The 23,987-nt window shown below is 37.2% G+C and overlaps 3 protein-coding genes across 3 annotated transcripts in view; 2 read left to right on the top strand and 1 right to left on the bottom strand.

The window, feature by feature from the left end:
- Positions 1–128: 128 nt before the first annotated feature.
- On the top strand, positions 129–8,942 carry Sirt6 (sirtuin 6). Its single transcript, XM_019061561.2, has 7 exons — positions 129–605; positions 2,377–2,504; positions 3,924–4,042; positions 5,012–5,135; positions 6,282–6,455; positions 6,996–7,122; positions 7,659–8,942. Exons 1-7 carry the CDS (start codon positions 540–542, stop codon positions 8,295–8,297), a joined length of 1,377 nt encoding a protein of 458 aa, XP_018917106.2. The 5' UTR covers positions 129–539; the 3' UTR covers positions 8,298–8,942.
- Positions 8,943–10,232: 1,290 nt separating this feature from the next.
- On the bottom strand, positions 10,233–18,190 carry LOC109043971 (uncharacterized). The gene is made up of 5 exons (XM_019061380.2): positions 18,039–18,190; positions 16,130–16,268; positions 14,877–15,048; positions 14,057–14,182; positions 10,233–11,410 (listed from the first exon to the last, which is right to left on the bottom strand). The coding sequence occupies exons 2-5, from the start codon at positions 16,246–16,248 to the stop codon at positions 11,147–11,149; spliced, it is 681 nt and encodes a 226-aa protein (XP_018916925.2). The 5' UTR covers positions 16,249–16,268; positions 18,039–18,190; the 3' UTR covers positions 10,233–11,146.
- Positions 18,191–18,300: 110 nt separating this feature from the next.
- The window catches only part of LOC140226015 (disks large 1 tumor suppressor protein-like), a 195,244-nt gene continuing 189,557 nt past the window's right edge, over positions 18,301–23,987 (top strand). The window contains exon 1 of the mRNA XM_072306240.1: positions 18,301–18,888. Within this exon, the coding sequence (XP_072162341.1) occupies positions 18,870–18,888 (19 nt within the window). The 5' untranslated portion in view covers positions 18,301–18,869. The remainder of the gene's footprint in view (positions 18,889–23,987) is intronic.

Here is a 23,987-nt window from a genome sequence, read left to right as displayed (position 1 = left end):
ACGAGGCAACTTTGAGGTTATCAAGACCGAGCCGGCCGGCGACGACGTTGCGAGCGACTGATAGCAAACACTGTTGTCTAATTATTCTTTAAAAAATAATAATGACAAAACGAACATGAATTGGCAACACAAGGATGTAATAATCAAAATAAACAGCAAGTTGGGTTTGAGATTGAGGGTAAACCGGTGATAGCAAGTTACTTAATTTAGTTATTTTACATTCATTAATCGCACATATTATTAAATGTTTAAAAGATCAAATAATAAGTAGATTATAATCCAGAAGAATCGATTATTACTTTTATTTTTGTTTGTAGGAGTTTGTGTCTGCTTGCCTTATCTCCATCTGCAAGTCAAGCGTTCATGCATCTGAAAAATTTTCAATTGTATTAAGTATCCTTTAATAGCTTTGGAACATCTCCCTCGTAATCTCCAACAGTCTTGTCATTCACTATGCATCCAATTATTTTCACTTTGTGTAGCTAAAATTCAGACTGTTTTTTGTCATCATTGGAAACCCATATTTTAAGTACTTAAACATGTCCTGCAACTACGCTGACGGCCTTTCTCCTTATGACAACAAAGGAAAATTGGGACTCAGTGAAGTAAGTAAATCTCTAGATCAATGTTTTTTTTTTCTAATGAACCCTTTGCCCCTTGATTTCATCTTTCAATAACACCTCTAATGCTGTCTGGCAATGTCAGAATTTTGCTGTCGGATTATTTCAGCTGGTCTCTTTTCAGCATGATGGGCCTTTAAACAGGAGTTACACCAGTTATCTTGCCGCTCTGTTATAGCAAGAGACCAATACTAACTGAGTGCCAAATTTGAAGGTTTGATGATATCCCTCTAACTGTAAGTTGGTAACATGTTGACCACCAAATTTGTATTTAGCATATCTGAGGCCAAGCAGGTCATTACGACCAGTTACCATGCAAATGCAAGTGCATAGTACTTCCGCTAGGCCAGTGGTTACCGAAGCCTCTTATCAATGCATGAGTTGCAACCAGCATAACTTCGGATGTTGAAAGAAGGCCAGAATCGCACATTGGAATTTTTAAGGGGAGGGGATTTTTCTCTTCTTTGATCAATTTTAGGTAATCATCATCTGTTTTTCATTCATTCGTCAACCACACTGATGCGAAGACATCATTCCTCTTCTTTATTTACGTAACATAGGTTATTTTTGCCCGAAACAGTTAGTCCCTGTTTAGGAATTACACTGATAGACCATAGTATGCAATCTCATAATTTATTAAACATGCTAAATTTTAAACAACTTTTTTCTTCAAAAATCCATCAACTTATGGCATCTGAAAGAGATTACTTGATGGAAAATAAAATAAAAAGAGTTGGAAGAGATAACGATACATATAAAGTGTTCTATCTCCGTGTCCGACTTTCCTCATTGGAAAAAATATCTATAGAAGTATATTAGAAGTGTTCGACATTTTGCCATTAGAATTCAGTAAGGTTCTCTCAGAAGAGAATAAATTAATATATAGAAGAGATTTTAAAAGTTGGATACAGGGACAGAAGAGCTCAATGCTGTGTGGAGGTGTTGATTTGGATTGAGTGTGGAAAGATAACTCAAAGGGTAAAACATATTTTAGCTATTCAACATCATAAGAAAAATCAAAATTAATTAGCAGGACTTGCCAATCAAATTGGACTGCTTATTTTTAAAATTGTTTTTTCGGACTCGCCAGAGATGGTAATTCTGTGTCGCAAAATGTAGTCCAACAACATATAATTGTTTTTAAGTAACATAGATTTACATTGTTATCAATGTTCAATAGTAGTTACTACCTTTGCTAGATTTGTTTTTTACTGTAAGCATGTAAGTAACTCCCCCACACAAGCTTTGGCTTTTGGGGGTCGATTTACTCAAGTATGAAAACTATAAATGTAAATTCTTAAATAAATAAATTAATGTAGCAGACAGAAGTGTGCAATCAAAATTAGAAGGTGAACTATTCTATAATTTCTTGAAAGATATTGTCGGTTAGTGTCTGCCAGCCAACTAGTGCCATCAACAAGCAGGTAATGCTGTTTTAGCCCAACAAGGCGGACAGATTCCACAGGCATGAGTCTCATTGTCGACTTCAACCTCACCTCTGTTAGTAACTATAGATGATTACTTTTGATGGAGGGTAATCTAGCTTTCATTCATCTCATGTGGCCATACATTTCTAAATTAATCAGTTTACACTCATCCGACTGTGGTTTTCTGCTCCAAAATAGGAAAATTAGGTACATTTTGAGGAATGAAAACCGGACTTTTCTGAAAAAAACCCTCTCTTTTACAAGCTGCTCGGTTGAAGCAACACATTTTATCTTGAATAACAACTTGCTTTGTTCCGTTTTCCCAACAGGAATTTGACTCAGAGGAGGAAGTGAACAGGAAAGTTGACATATTAGCGGAATGGATTCAGAACAGTAACCATGTTGTTGTCCATACTGGTGCTGGAATCAGTACCTCTGCTGGGATTCCAGATTTCAGGTTCTTATGAAATCAATTTTTGTGATAAATTTTTCGATGATTTTCTTTAATTTCACCGGTTCATGTTGATGGGTTTCCTTCATCAAGTAAAATACTACCAGAAACAGGATCTATAGGTTCCAACAGCGTATCTTTTGATCATACAAATTTTGGTTCAACATGGCTCAATACAACCGACTGCCTTTTTAAGTACTGTGCATTAATCATTGAGGCGGAGATTTGAGACATTTGAAACGACAAAGACTCTGGGGAAGACCAAAGTATTTAAGATCTTTTGGAAAAGAAAATTCTGAATAATCATAAGCAGTGTGGCCTTGAGGCCATGTTGATTTATGAAAATTTTACATCGCCACCAGCTTTGATGTTAAGACTAAAAAGCAGCACCATTTGGTTTCATTTTGAGAAAATTCTTGAGGGGCCGTCTATAAATTATGTCATCCAAGTAGGGGAAGGGAGGTCTAGTGGTGGATGACAAGGAGGGGGGAAGGGGCTAAGTCAAGGATTACGCAAGGTTTTTGAAGGCAACAATTGGTTTTTTTCTATTTAATTTTTACTCAATTTTTGTGTTTTTTCAATAAATAATTCCAACTTTTCTCAAAGCAATAAAGTTTGCGTTGTTTAATTTTTCAGCCGTTGACATATTGTTGCCTTAATTCTTTTCCTTCTTTATAGAGCACAACATGTATTTCATACTCAATAAAAGAAATTAATCATGTTCTTAACGCTGCAGACTATATCCACTGACTTTCATCGATTCTCTGTGTTTTCTCCTAAAAAGAGGGGGGGGGGGGGGGGGGGGGGTTTGTCAAAAAATGGAAAAAAATGGGTGATGTAATTTATGAATGGCCCCTGGAGTACCTAGGTACAGAAAGAATTCGAGACCGAGCCAAAAATCATAATTTTTTCCCAGCTATGGAATAATGTCATTTGAACATATTTCTGTCAAAGGGAACTATGTGCATTAGGACGTGAGCCCTGTTATGCATGTATTTTTATGGGTCTCAGGGCTCATGTCTTAATGCACATAGTTGCGTTTGACAGAAATGCGTCCATTTAATCATCTGATTTTTACATTGTGAGCTTCTCAAAATTTTAGAAAAGTGTTTTTTATATTGATTCTAAATTCTACAGTCCTGTAGGAACTGTTGTAGACTCCTAGAAGTGAATTTTTGATACTATTTAATAAGTGTAAAAACAAACTTATTAGTAACTTGATTCATTAATTTATGATGTACCCTGTCAATAAGACTTTCGATGAAGTTAACTGCTATTTAGGTGGGCACCGGTACAGTCTTGATACTTTTTATTGAGTACCTGAAATTATGCATTTTTAAAAAATCATTATTCATTTTTTTTTTAGCTAAAGTATTCCTGAAAAATTCCTGGTGTCCCATTAATTCTTGTTTTTGGTTTTATCAGGGGCCCCAATGGGGTATGGACTTTAGAAGCGAAAGGACTAAAACCAAGTATTAACATTTCCTTTGATGATGCTGTACCGACAAAGACACACATGGCTTTAAGGAAGATGATTGATTTGGGTACTTCTTTTTACATTATTTCAGTAATAAGTTAAGATCTTACCATTCCTTCCTGCCTGTAAGTAACTGTATTTCTTTTTTCCCACCGAATATCTATTTTTTCAAAGACTAATGAAGATTGGGCTATCGTTCACAGTTACGATCCAATCAACACAAAAAAGTGATCTGGGGTCTCTTAAATGTAGATCATTGCTGCATGCTTTAAGATCTTGCCATAGAAAAAATTGTGAGCCTACCTCTATTTGATTTTTAAAATGGGTTTGACGTTTTGCACAACAAATACTGCTTGGGGATTATTTCAAATAATGTATTTTTAACCGTCTGGCATGGGTAGCTTCAATTGTTTGGGAATTTTACTAAAATAAGTCAGGAAAATGAGGGATTTTCTTAATTCTGTGGCAACCTGTAATACATTGCTGCATCTTATTTGCAAGCTTGGGTGTTATAGTGTCATCGCACATAAGTTTTAATTCTGAAACAAAATTAAAGACAATTTGCATGGCAAGGAATAGTTGACTCTCTCTGTCACTATGGACATTTTTTTAGGACATGATTACTGATGATGAATCTTAAAGTGAGATATATATGCATGATCTTTTCATTCACAAATTCCTTGTGAGCAACCTGCTAACAGTGCACCAATTAAAAAATTACTGGAGTCATTAAAAAATAGGCGTACACAAACATATTTAAAAATGGGCAAAATTTTCTCATAACGCTCGGGAAGAAGGTTTTTGCAAGCTCTTAGGAGATCACAGAATTTCGGTACAGAGACTTCATAGTAAGCCTATTTTGATTCTCAAATAGGATTTTACATAATGAAACCTTGGCAAATGATGACATGATTCTCAGAACTTTTGCCCTCCCCCCCCCCCCCAACAGTATTTAAGTTTAGTTCTTGAAAACATCTCAAGGTATATGTATGATTGCAAACTTAATAAATATAGGTATTTAATTTTCTTCCCTCAGGTAAGATTCATTTTATTGTCAGTCAAAATATTGATGGGCTTCATTTAAAGTCAGGAGTTCCTCGCAAATATTTATCAGAACTGCATGGAAATATGTTTATAGAGCAGTGTAATCATTGCCACAGGTAATTTTTTGAACAATTCTTTTTCCAATGTTTTTCTTTTGAGCATGGCCTTCAGTTATGTGCTTACTCTTGTTATTAACTTTAGGTATGTTTTTTACTCTTCCAAGGAGCAGATAGTCTGTTTCATGCAAAAAAACATCAAAGTTCAAACACTAAGTTTGCATTAACACAATTGCTGCAAGCTCCAAGCATTCCTCGATTCTCTTTCCCTCGAAGTATTTGTTGATTCCCTTAATAACTGAAGGAAAAAAGAATGCTTTTTGCCTCAAGAAACAGGACTTTTTCATCACAAAAACGTTAATAATTCTTAAATATCGAAAAATTCAACAAGCTTCCCCCTTTCCCATGACCAGTCTGCAATCAGGTTTGTTTAATGGTCGGAAAGTTTTTGCACCCCTGTGTTTTAAAATGTAGTGCATTCTGGCGATAATGTTTGGATAAATATTGAGTTTGCTCCATGAAATAAATGGTACAATCTTAGGCTCCATTCACTGGGCAGCAAAACCTGTTTGCAGTTGAATTTTATTAGTTCTTACTTAGCTTGGCCTTGCATTTTGCCACCACTACAATTTACCAAAATTTGACCGAGTGAATTTTCGCATTTGTTTTGCTTGTTTTAATGGGATGTGCCAGAAGACAGGGTGGCAACACAATGGGAATAACAGAGTGTCTACAGAAACCTAAAAACATAAATATGGCACTTTTTTATGACTGTATGTGACCATTTTTTGCAAAAAAGTATAACCGCAAGGCTAATAAAATAGCTTGTAAGGAAAGTTGGCCATGTGACCGAGACTTTGACCCAAAAATAGAGTGATGAAACAAAATTATGGTAATTTTATGTGATTTTCATACAATTATGTGATGAAAATGAAAATTTAGTAGTGTTATATGCCCTTACATGATTCCATGATCTGTAGGAACTCTGAATGAAAGCTCGCAAGCCCAGCTTCAGAAAGTTGGTCTCTTGCCGGCATCAGACATATGTCAATATTGCCTTTCACGGTGAGCTCAAAAATATCCTCCCCAAACTGGGGTCCAATGTATTTGCAAAGACTATAAAGTTGTTACGTGCTTTGCATAGCCAGGTACTCATCAAATATTTTCGGATAGTAATTTGTTTTTTTACCGTCCCTAAAATTTCAGACAATTCGTTCGAAAAACTGCTACCACCTCTGTTGGCCAGAAAAATCTTCAAATAAAGTGTCCTGGTCTTCGACTGAATGGACGACCATGTCGAGGTGACTTGCATGATGTTATTTTAGATTGGGAACACAATCTACCTGAGAAGGATTTAGGGCTTGCTGATTTTCATTCATGGTAAGCCTTCTGTATCTTACTTTTCATTTATAGATCTAGATGATACCGTGAATGGCAGGTACAACAGGTAACTTGTCATTTTCTCGAGAAAAATTACAATAACTAATTTTAATCTGCTGGATTGTTTTCTATAAAAATAAATTACTGCCATACTGTCATGAAGGTTTTACAGCCGATTTGCTGTCTCATTTTGTTTTTTCTAAGTTGTTCGATACCCTAAATGTTCCAATTGTAACTTTTGTTTTCTAAATTTTTTCTGTTTTTCCTGATGTCTATAGAATTGCCCTTTGTACTCCAATATATCCCTTCTGTGTAAGGATATCATTTCTCAAAAATATACTGTACAACGCTCCACACATGCTACCACTTAAATAAAAGACCTAATAGCGGAGAGGAGGGGATCAAGGTAATTTTATCCATAAGGACAGGGATAGGAAAGATGCTCGTAATTGCTATAATCAACAAAGGATTTTGTCAATTGATCAGATAACATGGGAATAAATTGGAAATATTTCATCAGTCTTGTTTTTTTTTTTACAGTTTAGCTGATCTTAGCATCTGTCTGGGAACAACTCTGCAAATCATACCCAGTGGAACTTTACCTCTTAATACAAAAAAATTCAATAATGGTCGGCTTGTTATCTGTAATCTTCAGCCAACAAAATACGTAAGTCTTTTTTTAAAGATAATCATTCTCAAATGTTAGGGAATTTCTCCAATCAGTGCTTTTGGAAGAACAAAGTTTTATCATTAAGCTATCCATCAAAGATTATTGCACACATTGATCTGCAGTTCTAAGATACTTCTTAAAACCTGGAGAATTTTTATTTCGCAGATTCTGGAGATGGTTTTGAGGAGAAAATCTTATTATTTCATTAGATCTATGTCATAGAAAGTGATGATTGTGGGGCAGAATCGATAGCTGAATTTTAGCCTTTTACATATGACACTGAAAGTCCAAATTATCTTATCCTGGACATTTTTGAAATCCTTGAAAGAAAGGGGAATGATGCTCCCTTTTGCAGCTTAGATGTTGTCACTGAAGAGCACACATGTAGATAGAATGTAGAATGTAGAAGTAGGTTGATCTATCATTCTCTTGGTTTCTTTTGAGATTTATTAGGAGGCACATGCCTCTATCATCTCTGGTTTGTGATTCTATGAGTTGAACTATTATCAAAACGTTTTTATCTCATATTTCAGGACAAGAAAGCCAATCTGGTCATCCACACTTATGTAGACGATATCATGATTAAACTGATGAAGAAATTTAATGTGCCAATTCCAGACTACAATCCTGAACTAGATCCAACAAAAGGCTCAGAAAAAAATGAATGGACGATTCCGGAAAGTGAAGTGAAATTAATGCGAAAGTTGTATGAGGAAAAATGTTGTAAAAGCAAACGTAAAAAAATAAAGTTGGAAAAATCAAAGGATGAAGATACAGAGACTGTTGAGCATAAACTAGATATCCAGAGAGAAAATGGAAATTTTAGTCAACTGAATCAAAGAGAATTATTAGATTTCATCAAGTCAGAATCCAAAGAAGGATTAAAACATGAGAGCATAAAATTAGAGCAGACCAACGAACAAGAAATATTAGAGAAAAAATTGACCTCTATTAAAAGTGAAGTTGTCACAGAGGAGGGAACGAATGATTTAAATGTTATAAGAGATTACAATAATGTAGTCTCTGACATTAATAATGTTGAGAATAGGGCTAATGACAATGGAGAGAAAGAATTACTTAATCAGACTGAATGTAGTGAAAACTTTGTCCCGGAGCTCAAGGCATCGGACAGCAAGTCTCAAGTAGTGGAACAAAACTTGATTGTCAACTAGGAATATGGATCAAAAAGACTGTTCACATCAGGCCTTGTCCTTTTGAGCGCAGTTCGCAGAACTTCAGGCGAACCTGTTCTGGGAACTTATTGTAACTTCACTATACTTACTCCATGGATCCCTAGTTGAAGTAATTCTCATTGTATTGTGTAAATGTAGTGGAAGTCCAGGAGTTTCTGAAATCCGAAAAGAGGGAATCTCGGGGGTTTGTGCGGGAAGGATGGCAACCAATAGAGACTGTTGTCTTACATCCCATTTTCGTAATTTTTCTATGCTAGGTACATTTAATTTCAACAGTAAAAGGTCCTTTCATTTCTTGCTAACCTGGATGGTTTTATGTTTCTTCCTTGCTTGGAATTGAAATTAAAAATTCTAAAATGGTTTTCAAAAAGAAATTCCTTATTCTTTAAAAGAATTTTAAAATCAAATATTGGGAAGGTGGAGTAAAATGCTGCACCTATTTTTTGCCTTTGGCTTTTTACCATATTTATATGAACTGTACAATGTGTAACCTACCCGGACAGTGAGCCGTTCTGAGGACCCATCATTTGTTTACTAATGTAAGGAAAAAGACTTGGACTTGTGTGAGAAAGACATTTGTAAATACTGTAAGTACAATAAAATATATACGTTTTTCATAACTTATGTATGTTATTTGTCATTATTCTATTGTTAAAATTTCATTGAAGGAGTGTTCATTCCTTTCTATAAATTAATTTCTAAGAGAAGGTGTAGAGAATAATCTTACACTATCTTGTTTAATTTGTTTCAGACGCAGAACTGAATCTGCATGCAATTGTAACGCTGCTTGAAATTCAGTTTTTTGTCTTTTTTTAAAATCAAATATTTTATTCATGATTTGAACCTTACAGCAGCAATGTTGTTTTGATTTAAGGTGATTGAAATCCTTATCTCATCGCCTTATATGACTTTATAAGCCTCAGGCCAATGAGAAACTCTCTTTTAATGACTTCAACTTACAGCCTCTTTTTTCAGTAAAAAATCGGCTATGAACTTCTTAAAGCTTGGAAACTCGTTTCTCATTAAAATTCACCAAATTACCAGCTCTTTTTAAGGCAACTCTCTGATTATGACAGCCAATCATCATTTTAAGAATTAAAAAAAAAAAAAAAACAAACTATCTCTTTTGCAACTGCTAGTGTCAGTGGTGGTTGCTTCCTATATTAGTTTCATAATGGACCACTAGTCAAGGTACGAATTTCAGCATTCTGATTCATGTTTCGTAACCAAAATTTCACATAGAACACGATGCGCACAACGAAAATTGCCGAAATCAACTCCTTACGAAGATATTTAATGATTCTTGATACGTGAATTCAGACCACCCGCTCATGAAAACTCAACGCTCAACGTAATTCACATCGTGCACTAAACGTTATCATGGCAGTCTCTGCGATATAAAGATCTGGCAACCTCAATCTTGACGCTTCGGCTCAGCCTAGCAAATTGCTCATAGTTTGAAGAACATATGGTGGGAAATGAACATTGCTTGATTGAGAAGCTCACTGAAACCGTCATAGTGCGCGATTTGACTCACGTAGAGCTTTGAGTTTCTTGCCAGCAGGCAGTTCAAATTCCTCGTAACCAATGTGAAATAAAAATATCCATATCTCTGTTACGAGTTGGTTTCAGTAATTTTCGTTGTGCGAATCGTGTTCTACGTGAAATTCTGGTTAAGAAATATGTATCAGAATGCTTAAATTCGTACCGTGTCTAGTGGTCCATTCAAAGAAGTGCATTTTGTTGACTTCACTTCATATTAATTGAAGTCTGAAATTTATTTAATTGGATAAAGGTTACTTAAGTAGAGTAACTTCAGAACATTTGGTATTTTTTATGGCTGCATTGTCTCATTTCAAAGTTGCATGTAATGTATTAAAAAACTCTCAGTCATGCACAAGGAGAACTCAAAAATTAAGTTATCGAAAGAAGTAAAACAAGTTTATTCAAAAATATCTACCAACTAAATAAATACAAATTGAAGCTTCAGTCAACTGTTGACCATCCGTTTCAAAAAATTTCATGGATCTTATGCCAGCCGTTGAAAGCATTTTTGCCTCCTTCAATTTTAAATGGACTTCATTGAAAATTGACTCCAAACAAGATACAGCAGACCTTCAATAACTGACTATTCCATTCAAGGCACCAACATTATTGGTTGCTACTTACAAATTATAAATCTCCCTCTGATTTTTTTCAAACAAATGAGAGCTAAAAATAATGAGCAAATATTTTCTTCTGAAGAGGGCCCATTAAATCGCAAATGCATTTACATTACAAGATCATACCAGCGGTCTGACTTCTTTGAGCACTTCAAACTCGCAATTGCAGAGCAGCGATAGGCTCCTAGGGCACCGCTTGCTGCACAACTGAGCCTGAGAATGAAAAGATTCGAGAATGGTACATACACAGAGCGAAACAACATAGTGTGTGGAAAAAGTTAATTTGGCTCCTGAAAACTGTAAATGACTCCTAAAAAGTAGGCTTTTCAGCCAAGGTGGCTAATAAAATTTCAGGGGGAAGGCAGACCACTAGATCACAGAGTTAGAGGGTGATCTTATTTCTTTTCTCACCCTAATATAGGATGAGAATAAATTGATTTTCTGAAGTGAATCGTAGCTAAACTGCAAAAACAATAAAATGTGCCTGGTTTTTAACAATCCTACGTTTCAAACCAAACCAAACCAAGTATTCCAAGAACATTCATTACAGCTGGAACAGAGAATTTCCGATGAAGACCTGGACTGGTTCAACAGAGTTCACATTTTTAACATGAAATGACAATCAAGAGCTGCATGCTACAAGTCAGTTAATGTAAACTTATGATCTCATACATTGTATCGCCTCTGCTTCGACCTCAGATAACTTTCTTTTACCCGATCATAATCTTCTTGTTCTAAAATTTCAGTGACCTGTCTTGTTGCTCTCTCTTGCAAGGCGATCACTGTACCCGAAAGAAGAATGTTAAAAGCAAGAAATATCCAGTGATAATTTGAAAATCGTCTGTTCAAATTAAAGACATCCTTGCCAAATTTTAGCAAACCTGACCCTGAGCGAGGTGGTAGTGTGTACGTACCCTTGTTATGTGCATACTGAAAAAAAGAGAGAAAGAAACGTTATGATTGGAACTGAAAAATAAACATGTATAGAGAGGATATCAAACTGACAAGACATTCCTTCCTTTGAAGCACAGGTTGAGAACACAAGACTTAATACATAATTTCTGGAGGAGGTCTACAGGAATTTCTAGAGGAGATCGGGAGTAAAATGATAAAGAGTGTCAAATCGGAAGTCAAAAATGGCATCGTATTCGACATTGTGACCTAATGGTTCATCCAGTAAGATCATGTGAGCAGAATGATGGAGGAAATGCTGCCAAAAGGATCCTTCATTGGGTTCCTTCTGGGTGGAGACCAAGAGGACGCCCAGAGAAAGGGTGGCGACATAGGGTTGAACAAGGAAAGAGAGAACGCCATCTCCCAGAATGGCTTTAGGAGAACAGGGGTCTGTGCCAGTGGGGTGTTGTGGGCTACCAGAGAGCACTGTAAAAGTGACTCTTATGTATATTATATTGATGGGAAGTTTGTTACTCAAAATTATTTAGTAAAGCATAAAGTTGATCAAATCTTATTTAACATATTCTGCACCTGACTATCTGGCCATTCAGAGGTTACTCTACACACTTTTAAGAAGAGGGCGAGGAAAAGTAAGCCAAGCTTTCAGTACAGATTCAAATTGAAAAAAACTGCTCAGTTTTCCAGAAGAGAGAGAGTGTAGTGGCTAAATATAGTCTACGAACCAATGCAACTTGAGAGACGGTCTGGGTGTGCATTTATTATTATGTAATTAAGAAGAATGGGTCTCCAGACATGGTATGAATTAAAGCTCAACGCTACGGGTTTTCTCCTCAAAATTACATAGGGAAAGCGAATCATACAACAGGAAGTCTGAAAATTAACTCCGAAACATGATATAAGTATTTCCTATTAGTATTGGTTAAATGGCCTACAAATGACGTCATTTGTATGATTCTTAGTAACTGCGGGAAAGGGTTGGGGGTGACGGCCCGGCCCTCTCCCTGCACTGAGGGTATTTTGACCATAGGCCTGGGTGTTCTCTCCCCTTAAAATTATTCTATTATAACTGTATCAGATTACTCCAATGTGTAATTTCCCACTGTGTGAATTGTATTTGACATCAGATTTAAAAGAGAAAACATAGGACGTTTTTCTCCACTTTATACCTTGTCTAGGGACTCATTATTATTATTAATTAAAATAAAAGTTTAAAAAAATGGTGATTGTAAAGATCGTATCAAATCTATGCCACACTCGAAAATTTCAATAAGGGAAGAGTGTAGATAAAAATCAGTGAAAGTGCATCAGATACCCTTTATAAGGATATTTCCTGTTGAAAATGTAAATGACTGAATTTTCATCAACTTCCATTACCCTGCAAGTGCCCCAATTTTAAATAATTACTAGCTGTTCTGGGCGCACTTTACGCGGTCACCGTGGCTAACAAAGGGGCTACGCCCCTGGACCCCCGGTCACTCGCTACGCTAGCCATTTTTCTCAGTGGTTGAACATTTGATCACTATAGTGTGTACATTTAGGAAACTCTCAAGACAAAAATTATTTTGTCACAGAACGTTACCGGAGCGTGCCATCATTTGCACATTAACAAATATATGGAGATGAAGCAATGATGGTGATAAAATATTTCTTAAAAAACACATTAGACTGGGCCATCAGTCCCATTGGGAGGAGGAAAGTGACAACTATAGATCTCTTTCCCCGATTCAACTCGCTGCAGTAGCTAAAGATCATCTTTTTCTTAAGAAGATTATCGGTGGCGTAGGGGTCTAAAACTGCTCAACAATAGTTTAGTTCAAGTTCCAAATCGCCATGAGCCCACTTGTGTTCTTTTCTTATAGTTTCATTGCATATAAACTCGGATTTTTTTTTATTCTCTCTGATTGCAAAAGTAATTATATGCTCACTTCATTTCCTTTCACTTTCATTTTTTCCCTTTTTGTAGCATCTGTGTCCATTTACAATTATTATTTTAAAATAGCTTTCCCTGGAATACATTTGATGCTTCAAACGGAACTAATTTGTTTAAATGACATTTCCCCCTAAATCATGGGTTTCCCAGGAAGGCAGCCTCTCGTCCCTCCCAGACTCTACTGTTGCCAGATAAGTTGCTTTTTCAGCATTTTTCCCAGTTCAAATCTATGTAAAATATTCACATTTATCGCACAATCTGGCAACCTTACCAGACTCGAATAAAAAGTGGAATGAAGTGGAATCCTTTGAAGTTTATATTAATGTTATGAATGAAGACAAAATTATTGGTAGTTAATGGCAGTATTTTGTGGTCATGAATACGGTTGCCATACCAAAGACTAGAAATGTGTGTTCCATCCAAGGAGGCAATAACAGTTCATATAGCTGATAGTACATTCAATCATGAGAGATATTCCCATGGAAGCCAACCACTTAGTGCCTTGGTAACAGATTTAAATGGTGCATGACCAATGGCCATCAGCATCTATTTCTTCTCATGTCATCTGTACAAAACGATACTTCAAGTTTTGTTATATGGGTAATCTTGGAGCAAGATACAATGTTAGTTTAAGGCATTTACAGGTTGCCTCAACTTCAAATCATTTGATTTTAAAATTTGAGACAGTAAAGAAAATAACAATGGAGCAATAAGAAAGGAAGGATCCTTACGTAAAGAGTTGCCATCGCTCCACCAGCACCACCTACAATATGTGTGAAAAAGGCAAGTGCGAGTACTGAGTTTGTGTGTAAGCAGACGGAGCATTCATTTTGAAGGATCACTTTCTCAGTAATAAACTAAAAGGAAACAAATAGATATAAATAAGATGTTTGTATCAAGCTGCGAAAAAGGTAAAAAATTAACGACAACGGAATTTACAAGTGTCTGATAGTTGATTAATTATAATTTCATTGAGGAATGAAAACTATTGGGTTATTAGGGTACGAGGAAGTGCTCAGTTTTTAAATTGAATGAATGAGGAAATCAAACATTGGAGTGACATTTGGTGCCATATATCGACGGTGTAAGTCGGCAATCACACAACTCGGTTTGCGACATCACAGACTTTCTGTCATACTTTAATTTTTAAACGGAAAACTACTCAACGGCAATTCTTTAAAACTGCCATGATTTTTCTTCTCTGTGCGAAGAAAATTCGGCATAAACTTCAAGGAATGATGTCAATTTGTTCTCCTTTAAAATATTAACATAGAGACGGAGATTTTCAGACACCGCAAACGAGTTGCGTGATTTTCGACTTACACCGTCGATAAATACTTTCTTGATGTGGAAGTGCTGACACTATGATGTCACTCAGCAGCACATTTTCCGACATTTAAATTAAATTTTCTCCAGATTCAGATACCAAAAAAAAAAAAAAATTATGTAATACGGAGCACTTGGCTCTTTGAGCACTGTCTATTTAGGATAAGTTGAGTTGTACTTTTGAAATTAGCTTTAAAAGAAGAAAAAAACTTGTTCAACACTTACAGATTCTTGAAAGGCGGCTGACATTAAGGTGGGAGCAGCACAAAAAGGTAGCGAAGTTGAAAGGAGGCCATAGTTACCAAGCCTGTACCTTGTTCTAAATCTCATTAACAGGTAAGAGCTTTGAACGAGTACAGAAATAGCTATAACTTTTCTACCATACAAAACAGGCCACCTGGAAGAAGAAGAGTAAAAAATACAATAAAGGAGGGGCCACTTTTTTCAATCTAGTGGACCACCAAACAAAGTAAAAACCCAAGTATCATGTAATAGGTATTTTTTCATCAAATTTTCCTAAAGAGCACAGTGAAGACATTAAAATCTCTAAATCCGTCTCTTACAAGATAGTCAGCTCAAACACCTTATTCTAAAGTATTAAGTATCCCCGGTTCAAATTGTTTATGAACTTATTTCGATCTGATTCATGGCAAAAATGTTTTCTCGAAGTGCTAATTGACATAATGTATACTCCTCCATCCACAGATTATGCAGAAAAATGAGACAAGTTGGCATTGCAAATCTGCATACTAAGTATTAGCTGGAAGTTTTTAGCATGGAATAGTCCGTTGAATCTGTTGGTATAATTCTCATTTTTAGGGCATCGAAACTCATCACAGCAAGGCAATATATGTAAAAGTCAATTTTCATTGCAGCTTAAGAAAATATTGAGACATTTTCACTCAGATAAAAAATGATGAGGAAAAATCAGATAAAAACTGCCAATTTTGAGAAAAAGGCACTGAGAAGCAAATTTTTTAGCTATTTTACCTACATCATAGCAGAAATGTTGAAACAACTGATTGGTGATTGTAGAGAGCTTATGTTTCCTTGCTGCCTGGTGCATCAGACAGACAAAAAGAATTAAAATCCTTTGAACAATAACAGGACATCACACAGCATCCATACACAGAAAGTGACAGTTCTACATCTCAGTAAGAAGATGCGTGTAAGGAAAGCCGAAAAATTCACTTTTCAACCCTAATTATTATGAAATTGACACAGAGGGAGTTGGAAAGTTCGATTTTAAAAACTCATGCTTAGGAGGTTGTAAAGAGTATCCTATCATATAATCATAAAATGTGGCCAGCGCCAGGGTCCTTTTATGGTCTCAGTCCAAAGACTTTTTATGAAAGAAATCAACAGTTAAGAACAGCTAAGAAAAATCATCCCCAGGATTGTAATTATTACTGAAAGCCTCATTCGTATTTTACTTTCAGGCAAGTAAATATTTTTCTGAGATTAAGACAACAACATACGTAACAGATTTATTCAAACGTTCAAAGTTTTCAAATTGATACTTTGCAGCCTCTCTTGGTGTTAAAACAATGGCATCGGGGGGCATCTCATATCTGCTAGACTTTTGAACGAATACCATAGTAGTTGAAGCATTCACACCTGGAAATGACAAATTACAGGTATTTGAAAATGAAGATGACAGGCACAATGAGTAATTGAAATAAACATTATGTATAAAAATGAAGTCCAAACTGCGTGATGTACCACTAGAAATGGTAGAATAAGCAACACCGCACTTGTTATTCTATCATAATGGAGAAATTTTAATTTCTATCTCTGTGCACTATTTCGTAATTCTATTTCACTATTTCTAAGCGTAAGTCCGCAATCACATATCTTGTTTGCGGTGTCTGAAAATCTCCGCCTCTATGTTATTTTTCTAAAGGAGAACAAATTGACATTATTCCTTGAGGTTTATGCAGAATTTTCTTTGCATAGAGAAGGAAAATCACAGCAGTTTTAAAGAATTGCCGTTGCATAGTTTTCCGTTCAAAAAATAAAGTATAACAGGAAGTCTGCGACGTTGCAAACGGAGTTATGTGATTGCCGACTCACACCGCCGATTTCCTTTAGTAGAATACTATCTACACTCTGAACAGTGGGATGGATATAATATGCTCAGGAAAACTGAGGACTTCATGGAAGGAAGAAGTAAGGAACTGATATGACAATGGCCGAAGTGTGGAATCACGCATTTCCATTAGCAACACTACAGACATCCTGTCATAATTCACTTTTACTTTGGACAACTTGTCAACGTATTAACTTGAGAACTCCTGAAATTTTTCTTCTCTGTTAGCATAATATTCTGTGTAAATTTCAAGCGATGAAGTTTGCTTGATTCTTTTCCAAAAAATAAAAGAGGAACAGAAATTTTGAAACACCGCAACGGAGGTATATCATTTTGCACTTCGGCCATGAGTATACTTCTTCTTTGCTTGCTACCTAGAACTAGGGAAAGAAAAGAAGAGACAAAAATCACATTAGTCAGGATGCGTCAAATCTCAGTTGGCCCATTGGTTAACATGTAAATATCTGTTGAATGGTGCAATTTTTGGATGTGACATTTGTCTCATCATTTCTTTCCCCAGTTCTAAGTAAGTACCATGTTTTCTTGATCTCACAGCCAATGAGAAAAGAAGGCAATTGCTTGTAAGAATTGGAACTAGGAGCATCAAAAGTAAATGTTTCAACCACTGTAATACTCTTAACACTACCATAAAGAGTGGTCTTGCAATAGAGGAGGAGTTGCGTCAGCTAAAAAGATGACAGTAGCTTCTATTTTTATCCTTTGACACAGCAGTCTATGCCAAATGAGTTGGGGCACTTTTAGAGAGCGATCAAAGATAATCTGTCTTCAGTCCGCATGGAAAATGACAACAAGAATAAGTAAAGGTGACAGATCTTCCGCCGCACTCCAAAGGTGCACAAACTTATTTGGCTCTCGTCTCTGGTCCACCCTGCAGCCTGATTGTTGAAATTTATGTCGGCACGACAAGAATCGTAAATCGATATTTTACACGGCGCAGATAGGGCTATGTCTTGTCTTATCATACCGACATAGCCAGTTAAAGTTCCAACAATCCGGCTGCTGGTTCCGGTTTCCTATTTCTCCATCCACAACTGTTTTCCATTGCGTTGTAATCCTTCATTCACATGCAGTGATATCTGAAGTCGCTAATGACGAGTTTTGAACTCAATTAACACCGAAATTGCGACGATAAGATCATTTGAGGCCCCGCCGTGAACGGTTGCATGGACCGTGGAGGAATTCTAACCTATGAAAGGGAGCAAGTAAGATGTTATTTGGCATGTAGAAAAGGATACATAGATATAAAACTTCTAAGTTGTAAAGAGGTGATTACTTACGGGATCACTGAAAAAAGAAGAACATAGGATTGTAGAAACACTGCGATGATAGTTAATTCGAGACGAAAATCACACCCTCAAAAGACATGCCTGCACTGCACCTTATCATTCTTTTCCGCAGGTCAGCAGTCAGCACCAACATCAACAACAACAGTAGCAGCAAATCGATGAACAGTGTTATCAGTAAACACAACAAATTTGATAATGCACTATCATGATCTTCTCCTGTTACGGTACTGATAAGAGTTTTTTTTTTTATTTACATTTTTCGAAAAATAACGAAATTTTACCTCTGCGAAGTTTCATTTGAATTTTTAAAGAAGTAATTTTATAAAATAGTCACACGTCAATGACTGCCATCATCCGGGCGTCTCGTGTTATTCCTGGAAAGAAAAGCTCGGCCATCAAGTTTTCCTGGTTGTAAAAAATATTGTTGGACATACTGTTTGATGCAGTTGGGGTTGTTCGGTCGTTTCGGGATTTGTTGTGACAATAATTCAGTGGTCAAATTCGTGAATCCTGCACAGTTTTACGAAGTGCATGCGAAATTCGAGGATTTCCTCATTTTCCGTAGGTCTGAATCATGTGTTAGTGGCTGACTAATCGCGTTTTGTCCATTTGCTCAGGCATCGTTTTTCCAGTGGTGTTCGTTTATCACTCGCAGCCCCTAAAACTTCGGTGTGTTTTATTACTGTGTCAGAGCGTGGAAACTTGACATTTGTTGTTTTCTCCCTATTATCAACTCGGTTTTCCAAGCGGACTCTCTCACGGGTGTTTCTTATCTTTATCAGTTCTTTTTGTTGATCCGGATCGTGCTACAGAAGCAGCATCATGCCAGTTCGTAAGCAAGGTGGTAAGAATACATTATTATTTAGTCAGTAATTCTCCTGCATCCTAAATTACATGTTGAATGACGACTTGCAGGTTTTTGATAGTTAGCGCTTTTGTAAAACCTGATATTTTCATGCCTGATGTTTGCTCCAAGCCAATATCCCTAAATGTGCTCACTCTGCAGGGAAATTTGTATCATGAACTTTACATCCCATACTTTTCTAGTAACCAGTGGATGGATGTTCTTGTGCCCCAAGTAAGGATTCTACTTATCGTCAAACACTAGAATACTAACTGAATGGGTTTTCACTCACTTTTTCCATTAAGTTTCTGGTTCCACAGCAGCAGTAGGAAATCAGTTTCAGGTTGATCTAGATTTTCTAACACACCTCCTTTCCTTCTGTATGATCTTCCCACAGATTTTGGGTTTGTATACGCAAGAGAAGAACATCATCGGCAGTAGGTACATGCCAAGGGTTTTAAAAATACACTATTTTTTTTTGGACTTTAAATAGCCCTCAAGGGCTAATCCCATTTATTACCCATGAAGCAGGTGCATTCATGAGACGCAAGTTTTTTTTAAAAAATTGCAATCCTCTATTTCTTCATCCTTGTCAACAGTGCTGACATAATTCCATTGGAATTCCTGGGAGAGAATGTTGATAGAGTGAGAAGAAAGTCCTTATATTTTCCAATTATTTATAGGCGACTCAAGGAGAGTGTTCCTATCGTGTAATTAATGTTACTGTATTGTAGAAGACTTTTAATGACTTGAAGGGTGCTTTGTCTGTTTGTGGCTACACATATCATTGCAGGACTGAAAGTAACATGCCTCCCGTTTGAATCTTACTGTTTCACGAAGGACACAGCTTTTACAAATCCTCTTGGTGCCACATTAATTTTTCCAGCCAAAGGGTAAATATATGAGTAGGTACCAGCAGCAAGAAAAAAACTTCCCAGAGTCTTTGAGAGCTTGAGATGAACCCTATAAAAATTTTCTCAATGCAGCAATTGAGGAGGGAACTCCTGTGGATCCCTCCAGAAGACAATTATCGGTGAAGCTATTCTGCTTCAAATTTCTAGCATGATTTCCTGAGCAACCATTTGCTGAATTTAACTTTTTGCTGCCCCATAATGGTTGTGACGGAAGAAAGTATCATGTTGAATTTTTGTAAAGTGCTGTCTCTTTCGACCATGATAGACCAAGTTTTGTGACATTGTTCTTTTTCCCCTTGCATTCCTCAATCCCTGAACTTTGCTGCTGCAAAGCAACTGCCAGAGTTGCTCCTCCATGAAAGGAAATGGATGGAACAGTCATGGAAGTTCTCAGGAAGTCTTTTGGCAGTTTTTTGGAGAACCCCTATTTTGTTTTCTTGTGAAAAACTGTGTAAAGTTTTTTTCTCACTTGAGAAAATCATGAGGGAACAAATTGATCTATGTATCATGCAACACAATTTAATAGAAACTTGACCTCCCCCCACTTTCGAGCCCCACCCCTCCAACTCTATTGCCTTAAATTTCAATTTTTTGGCGGCAGAATAGTAGCTTTAATGAGGCTCTACAAAATGCAAAAAAAAAAAAAAAAAAAAAAAAAAAAATGGTCAAAATATCTTGCAAAGTAAAAAAGATATAACTTCTCAAAAATCGAAAAATCTTAAAAAGGCGGAAATGTATACATAAAGTTAGTTGAATTATTTAGAGACATTCAGCAACTTAGGCGATTAATGTCTTTACAAAGAATAGGTATGAAAGATGGGTGCATATGAGGACTTATCTGTAACAATGGCGGATGTGAAAAATTACCTTTTCGAAGCACATTCAAAAAACTGTTTTGGCATCAAGAAAATACTTGAGATGTGATCTTCGAGATCTGTGTCAGTGTACATTCTTGCAACGTCTCAACACAGATCAGATTTAAAATTTTCTGCCGTAGCATCTTCGATGACGTCTGTGTGTTTTTAGTCCAATTATTTTTAGTAGTGGTTTTTACCACTGGGATTTTAACCGAAAGTGTTCCTAGTTTTTTAAGTAGTTTTGAGTGTTTTAAAATGAGTAGTAATTTTACGATAGTTAAAAATTACCGCGGCAAAGACAGCATCTCATATGAAGGCTTTAAGTATTACAAATTTCGCCTTCAAAATTCCAGTATTCCTCTCTCATTTATTTTGTGTAGAATCGTAATATTTTTCGAATTATTTGACCGTGAAAAGTAGAGGTTCTGCAATGTTGCAACATAGTGCACTAAAATATAGCAGTGCTTACCTTTCAGAATCAAAAGTGTGCGAAAGTGATAAACTACCGCCAGTTCGCAGACTGGGCAACGGGGATGGCTATATTATAGTCCGCGGTCGGGACAAACAATTTTTTAGCACTTGATTTGGCAAGTCTCACGAAAATATGTTGCAGTTGATTGATCATTGAAGTGCGCAAATCTGCACTATTCATGATCACTGATAATTGAATCAGTGAGAACGAAAACACACCAACTCGGTAACTCGAAAATGCTCAATTTTCTTTGAAGACAATCAATTTTAATAAAGGTCATTGCAGTTAGGGCATCTGTTCAAACTCGGACCTTTGAAGTGTCCCAAAGTACTTGTCTTTCGACACCAAAAATATTTTTTTTAGACTAACTTCTGCACTTACTGTGCAGTTTTGTGCGAGTCTTGATTATTTTAATTTTTCGTGGTATGGCGTGTTTTTGTTCTCACTGATTCAATTGTACATATCGACGGTGAAACTACCAAACCACGTATCTCGTTTGCGGTGTTTAAAAATCTACGCTCACATTTTATTTTTTGGAAGTAGACCAAATCAATATCATTCCTTGAAATTTTCACAGAATTTTCTCCGCGCGAAGAGGAAAAATCACAGAAATTTTCAAGACTGGACGTTAAATAGTTTTTCATTTAAAAAATAAAGTATGACAGGAAGTCTGCGGCGTCGCAAACCGAGATACGTGGTTTGGTAGTTTCACCGTCGATATGTAGAATTCTCGCAAGATCACACTAAACCGTAATGGTAGGTACAGGAGGAAGCTAGTGTCCCTCTAAAAACCTGGAAACTTCACCCATGTTTGGACAACCCCGGTCAATCTTTTCTAGGTTGCAAGGTTTCTTGAACGGTTGGTCCAGCGGTTAGCAAAACTGACCGTTACCGGAGGTTCTGGGTTCGAATCTCGGCCTGGATGACATTATTGGATGGTCTCAGATCCTCTCACTTTGGAGGGGTGCGGATGTTCGCTCTCTTTCTCGTTCTCTAATTCTTCTCACCTCAATTTTGTCTTTGGATCTTCGTCGCCGAAAGAGGCTCCTTGAAAAACAAAGGTTTTTCGACTTAGAAGGGAAACTTGATATCGAAAATTCTGCATTTTCTGCTCTCTTCGGTAACACGGGAGAGTGGACCAATTGCAGACATGTGCAATGGCGCCCTCCAAGTGCGGTCGTTGCCCCCCACCTCCCCCTGTCGTCGCCCGCCGGGCGTTGTCGTAGATGCCGCATCTTGCATCTTTATTCCGATCTAGACAAGTTTAAAGCAGACTCAAAAATAGAAAAGTTCATGAAATATTTAAATCCTCCTCGGCATGAATTCAGGAGACCATGAAACGCCTAAAAATAATGACACCTAGTCTTGTCTTAAAATTGTTTTTTGGGAAGGAAACTGAGGAGCGTTTTCTGCTGGGAGCCATTCAAGCGCGCTGCGTTTGGTGAAGGAAACTTTTTAGCGCGTTTTTTAATGTCGAGGTGCAATTATGGCAAAACATCAAGTTTTGGGGAAGGCGAGTACATTAGTTTTTTTCAAGGTAGCTTAAGTAGCGTAGCCTCTTTCGCCGACAAGGACCCAAAAGACGTAATTGAAGAGAGGGGTAGGATAGATGAAAGAGAGAGCGAACTTCCATGCTCCTCTAAAGTGAGAAGATCTGAGACCATTCAATTTTGTCACCCAGGCCGGGATTCGAACTCGGAACTACCGCTAATAGTCAACTGTGCTAACCGGTTGGCCAATCGTTAAAATAAGTTTGGTCAGTCCCGGTGAGGAACACTCGTTCATTACTTTCCAGACAGCGTGTCTGTCATCCCGTAGAGTTCGCCTTCAATAACCGTGATGGCAATATGAGCGGCTTGGGAGTCAGAATAGTTGCGCGCAGTGGTTTTGCCATTTTCGCTCTGTATGGAACACTCGTTCATTACTCTCCAGACGGCGTGTCTGTCATCCCGTAGAGTTCGCCTTCAATAACCGTGATGGCAATATGAGCGGCTTGGGAGTCAGAATAGTTGCGCGCAGTGGTTTTGCCATTTTCGCTCTGTATGGAACACTCGTTCATTACTCTCCAGACGGCGTGTCTGTCATCCCGTAGAGTTCGCCTTCAATAACCGTGATGGCAATACGAGCGGCTTGGGAGTTAGAATAGTTGCGCGCAGTGGTTTTGCCATTTTCACTCTGTATGGAACACTCGTTCATTACTCTCCAGACAGCGTGTCTCTCATTCGGTTGAGTTTGCCCTCGGTAACCGCGATGACAATAATGTGGATTAGAACTATTTTTTCTGGAATGTCAGTCACTTTGAGCCTCACCCAAAAAGCCTCAGAATGGCTCAAATTTTAAAGAGCATCATTTCAATGGACAGAACCGATTGCCATCCAGCTGAGCGTACATTTTCGAACACGACCGAGATGGGTGGCACCCTAACCCGACAACTCTGCGGCCAATGCAAAATCTTGTTTTCGCGTGATTAAGCGTCCCGGTCCCGGCACACTCGTTTCGGCGACCCCCTTTTTTCATCGAGACGACCGGGATTTACAGAGTGGACAATAACCGCGCAGCTCTCGTGTTTTTCAAAGTATATTCTTTTTATCCCACTCACATTTTTCCTCTCATTCCACGATAGCCCCGAAAGGCATCACCCTAGTAGATTCAGCACCAGATGAATTTTTTTTCTTAACAAGGCGGACAAGAGCGTTGCTCGATTGAAATGGAATGACGTCATTTCGTAGCGCCTCTGATCAGGGGGTGTAACTCCATCATTGTGACGTGAGCTCTGGGAATCATTGAATCATACATGTTCACGAAAAAATAAAGTGTGAGGGGTTATCCTCTGAAATTGTGGTACTACCCTTA

This window comes from Bemisia tabaci, chromosome 1 (assembly GCF_918797505.1).
Source record: "Bemisia tabaci chromosome 1, PGI_BMITA_v3".
Lineage (NCBI taxonomy): Eukaryota > Metazoa > Arthropoda > Insecta > Hemiptera > Aleyrodidae > Bemisia > Bemisia tabaci.
This window is presented reverse-complemented; position numbering and strand designations above follow the sequence as displayed.

Bases quoted from the DNA above. Each gene is read 5' to 3' on its own strand.
- Sirt6 (XM_019061561.2), top strand. From the start codon at position 540: ATGTCCTGCAACTACGCTGACGGCCTTTCTCCTTATGACAACAAAGGA. The intron at 606-2,376 runs GTAAGTAAATCT...TTTTCCCAACAG, and splicing joins GAAAATTGGGACTCAGTGAA to GAATTTGACTCAGAGGAGGA. The intron at 5,136-6,281 runs GTAATTTTTTGA...CTAAAATTTCAG, and splicing joins CAGTGTAATCATTGCCACAG to ACAATTCGTTCGAAAAACTG.
- LOC109043971 (XM_019061380.2), bottom strand. From the start codon at position 16,248: ATGGTATTCGTTCAAAAGTCTAGCAGATATGAGATGCCCCCCGATGCC. The intron at 14,183-14,876 runs GTAAGTGTTGAA...GTTTCCTTTTAG, and splicing joins CAGCCGCCTTTCAAGAATCT to TTTATTACTGAGAAAGTGAT. The intron at 11,411-14,056 runs GTAAGGATCCTT...TCTTTTTTTCAG, and splicing joins GAGCGATGGCAACTCTTTAC to TATGCACATAACAAGGGTAC.